The 4,785-nt window shown below is 53.5% G+C and overlaps 1 protein-coding gene across 1 annotated transcript; it reads left to right on the top strand.

Moving 5' to 3' along the window:
- Positions 1-598: 598 nt before the first annotated feature.
- NEUROG1 (neurogenin 1) lies at positions 599-1,339 on the top strand. The gene has a single exon (XM_068979268.1). It carries the CDS (start codon positions 599-601, stop codon positions 1,337-1,339), a length of 741 nt encoding a protein of 246 aa, XP_068835369.1.
- Positions 1,340-4,785: the final 3,446 nt, after the last annotated feature.

The raw sequence follows: 4,785 nt of genomic DNA, 5'->3' as shown, positions 1-4,785 counted from the left end.
CTGGAGGAGCGTGCCTCGGCTGCTAATCGTCCGCCGCCCCCGCCTCCGTTTCACTGCCCGGAGCCGCCCAGGCCGGCTTAGCCCGGAGACAGCTACGGGGCCGCACCGCGCAGCCGATTGGCCCGCGGTAATTACGGGCACGCTCCGGGAGGGGGGAGGGGCGGGGTGGCCCCCCGCGAGCATAAATTATGCAAATACCCGGGCGCCGCACGGGGCTGACCTGCCGCCAAGCTCCATTCAAGGGGGCTGCCTCGGGGGTGGAGGTGGCTAGGGAGGGGGGGCGCCCATTGTTGCGCCGAGTACTTAAGGGGTCCTAAGGCCAGTCGTGTGCCACACTCTGTACTCACACGAGCTGATCTGATCGCCGGCGAGATCACTCGGGAGACAGGCAGGAGCGTGGCCCCTGCAGGCGAGGCGAGGAGTTGAGGCCAAGTTTCCGGTGCGCCCTGAGCCCTTCCAGCCCTTGGCGTCCGCAGCCAGCACTGAGTAGACCCGGGCCGTTCCGAACGTAAGTGCGTCCCGGCGGCCTTGCCCTTAGCCCGGACTCCTGCCCTCTAAGCGCCCTCTTAACTGTCCATCGGTCCTGCACAACGCCACGATGCCAGCCACTCTAGAGACCTGCCTCTCGGACCTCGACTGCGCTAGCAGCAGCAGCAGCAGCACTAGCGACCTGTCCGGCTTCCTCACCGACGAGGAGGACTGTGCCAGGCTCCAACAGCCCGCGTCTGCCTCGGGGCCGCCCGTGACGGTCCGCAGGGGCGCACCTGGGATTCCCGGGGCGCCCGACACTCCTCGCGCGCCGGACGATGAGCAGGAGCGGCGGCGGCGCAGGGGCCGCGCACGGGTGCGCTCCGAGGCGCTGCTGCACTCGCTGCGCAGGAGCCGACGCGTCAAGGCCAACGACCGCGAGCGAAACCGCATGCACAACTTGAACGCGGCGCTGGATGCGCTGCGCAGCGTGCTGCCCTCCTTCCCCGACGACACCAAGCTCACCAAGATTGAGACGCTGCGCTTCGCCTACAACTACATCTGGGCTCTGGCGGAGACTCTGCGCCTGGCGGACCAGGGGCTGCCCGGGGGCGGTGCCCGCGAGCGCCTCCTGCCGTCACAGTGCGCACCCTGCCTCCCCGGGCCCCCGAGTCCCGCCAGCGACGCGGAGTCCTGGGCCTCCGGTGCCGCTGCCTCCCCCTGCGCCGCTGCCGCTTCGCCACTCTCTGACCCCAGTAGCCCCGTCGCATCCGAAGACTTCACCTATGGCCCCGGCGACCCTCTTTTCTCCTTCCCCGGCCTGCCCAAAGACTTGCTCCACACGACGCCCCGTTTCATCCCTTACCACTAGGGTCCCTTTTGAATACCGTTACCTTCCCCCCTCCCCCAGGAGACGGACAGTAGATGGGGGCCCAGCTGCGGCCTCCGGCCGCCCAGTCCAGGCAGACCGAGGAAACGGGAGCTTTAAATGGATAGGGGATACCTGAGCCGCTTGTTAGGTCGCTGCACCCTCGCAGCGGCTGCCCCTTGGTCTGTTTCTCCAGCCCTCAGCCCCGGGGCCTCTCCCGCCCGCCCCTAGACGGCCTTTCCTTTTGCACTTTCTGTACTCCACAAAACCTCCTTTGTGGCTGGCTCAGAGCTGACCCCAGCCACCACTTCAGTGTGATTTAGAAAAGGGACACATCAGTCCCTGAAGACGAGGTGAAAAGTCAATTTTACAATTTGTAGAACTCTAATGAAGAAAAACGAGCATGAAAATTCGGTTTGAGCCGGCTGACAATACAATGAAAAGGCTTAAAAAGGAGAGACAAGGAGTAGGCTTCATGCATTATGGATCCCGACCCCCACCACTGCAGGCTTGCTCTAGGAAGAACCCGAGACTCTTGCGTAGCTATTCAGGCACTGGGCTGGAGAGTACTTTAATTTATTCAAGATGCTTCATTCATATGAAAATGTATTTTTGTGCATAAAGAGTTTATTCTATTATTATGAGCTATCAAAGTTTACATTTTTGTACTGCAGATGTTTCATGTAAATAAAAGCTAAATAAAAAAGATAATAAGTCACCAAGTTTCTTGCCTGTGGTTGGTGTCTCTGGGGGTTTTCTTCCCTTCCCCTGGCTGCTCCACCACTAAAGTGAAACACTATCCCCACCCAACTTCAAAAGTCCAGTCCTTTTTCGAAACAATTAAAAATAAAATGCACCTGATTTCCACCAAAAAAAAAAATGGATAAAGTGAGACTAGGGCATTTGAGATCCATCATTTCCTTTCACTTTGTAAACACAAGGGAGATCTTTCAGGCTCCCCATAAGCCAATTAAGACTTTTTAGTGGAGAATTAGCCCCGGATATGCAGCTACCTGTAGAGGTAGGGGCGGTGTGAAAGTCTTTCTTTTGAGGAGCTCCACATCAGCTGGCTCTGTGTTTCAAAGAAAGGGGATTAAAAAGATCAATACAGTGTGACCACTGGCTAGGAAGTCCCAGTGACAGGTGGGCCCAGGCTGGGCAAGCAGAAGGGTCCACTCTTATAACAGCCTATTTAGAGGGGGAAATTGATTTGTAAACAATGCCTCCAAATTGTTCATTGAGGCTGGGATCACTCTGGCTGGGAGGTGTGGGATGAATTATGCTGGTGTGGTGTCCCTGGATGAGTGTGCAGCTGCCTACAATTGTGAGAGTGTCTGCACCACACACACACACACACACACACACACACACACACACACACACACACACACTGTGCCCACCGTGTCCACAGAGGAGGGCAGGCAGTGGACTCGGTCCTGGCTTGCTTGGCTAGCCAGGGGCAACAGCCAAAGCTTTCATTTGCTGCCAGAGAAATCAGCCATCCAAACTCAGTGGGGATCTTTCTGGCTGCGGTGTGTTCGTCCGTTGTCTAGCAATTAGCTGACAGCACTGGCCAATAGCGGCTTTTGTTTTAAATCTCCCAAATGTGGATGATTACAAAGATGGTCCCTAAAATGCAGTTGCTGCCTGTTTCCCCAGCTCATAAGTTACCCCACTTAGTATTAAGACCATTTTTTTCATTGAATTGCCCTTTTCATGAATATAATTATGTACCAAGAGGTGGTAGAAATGGGTTTGAGAAAATAGTATTCTATAGCATGAGAGAAATCTTATCTGTTTAGGGTGTGAATAGAAGCAGAGTCCAGAAGTAAGACTACTAATAGCATTTTCCCTTTGTGGGAATGTCACCCTCCTCACGCAGGTCCTACAGAGTTAGACCTACAGAGTCAGACGCTGGGTCCCTGGCAGTCATTGCTAAGTTCATCTATGTACTTCAGATAAAAAGGCTTCTTTTTGGAAGGCTCTGGAAAGTTGAACGCTTCCTCTCTCTGACTGCCCTCAGAACAGACGCAGAGAGTCTTCCAAGAAAAGCTTTGGAAGTTGTGAGAGCTTGGAAGAGAGTGGCTTCTGCTAAAAGCTCCCAGGGAAAAGTTGCATCTCCTGAATAACCCTGCCCAGTCCCGCTCTATTGTCTGTCTCAGAATTAATTCACTCTACCAGCTTTGCATTTTCCTATAGCAAAAAAAAAAAAAAAAACGCAAATGGTCTGCGTCAGATTTTCTGCTCTCCCATGCATAGGATGTGTGGAAGTGCTTCCCTCCAGCTTTCTGAGGGGCTCAGGCCGGGTCTGCAAGAAGGCAGGTCCCCTACAGAGACTCTGCTCAGCGTGGTGTTGGTGCATGTGTCTGGGCTAGAGGAAGATTCTGCATTCTGTCTGATGTATATTATCACTGTCCCAGAGTCTTGGGAAAACCACCAGCAGACAAACACTCCACACATCCCAGGCATCCTGGAGCCAACAGCTGCAGTAGGAGCGTTGTCCCCTACAACTGCCTACAGCCAGCACTGAAAATGTGAAATGCCACTACCCCCAAGAAGACCAAACTGTATTCCCAATGTTGTTGCCAAAATAGGCACACAACTCAAGGCACAGGGCCCAGAACAACTTCCATCTAAAGAAAACATCTTTAACAGCATCGATTGATGGAGGGAGCTTCCACCCCTGCCAGTTTATACTGTTCTTTCTCCCATGGAAGCAAGCCTGTAAGTATGGCTTTGTAGCTCCCAAATAGGAGAAAAGAGGGGAGGTGATTTAAAAAAGCTTATCCCCAGCCCAGGGGCCTCTTTTTGTCCTTCAGCAAATTCGTCGTTCATCCACTGGCACTGTGAAGGCAGCTGAGGTTACGACAGCTGCTAAGTCACTTCAATCGAGTCCAACTCTGTGCGACCCCATAGACGGCAGCCCACCAGGCTCCCCCGTCCCTGGGATTCTCCAAGCAAGAACACTGGAGTGGGCTGCCATTTCCTTCTCCAATGTATGAAAGTGAAAAGTGAAAGGGAAGTTGCTCAGTCGTGTCTGACTCTTGGTGACCCCATGGACTGCAGCCTACCAGGCTCCTCCGTCCATGGGATTTTCCAGGCAAGAGTACTGGAGTGGGGTGCCATGAGGTTACTGGAGTATTGTAATCATTATAGAGCAAAGAACATCTCACTGACAGCCACGATTCAGTTCCTCAACAGAATCTTCCACTGAGAAATCACCTAGCACTCAGAAAAGCTTATTTATTCTACCTGGGTTTGTCTCTTTGCTTCTGTCCTGGTGTAATGTGTATTTTTACACTCTTCTTCCCAGTCTTGGAGAAACCAGGTCAGGGACGATGGGGATGACATGGTAAAATGAAGCATTCACTTAGCCTGTCATTTCTTTAGTGATTCTATCAAGCCTTGTGTGTTGAGCACCATTCTAGGCACTGGGCTAACCAGGATAG

Source organism: Capricornis sumatraensis, chromosome 9 (assembly GCF_032405125.1).
Source record: "Capricornis sumatraensis isolate serow.1 chromosome 9, serow.2, whole genome shotgun sequence".
Classification (NCBI taxonomy): domain Eukaryota; kingdom Metazoa; phylum Chordata; class Mammalia; order Artiodactyla; family Bovidae; genus Capricornis; species Capricornis sumatraensis.
Note: the sequence above shows the minus strand (reverse complement) of the source record. Positions and strands in the feature narration are given on the sequence as shown.

What these genes read in the sequence shown, in the direction of transcription:
- NEUROG1 (XM_068979268.1), top strand. Translation starts at nt 599, where the DNA reads ATGCCAGCCACTCTAGAGACCTGCCTCTCGGACCTCGACTGCGCTAGC.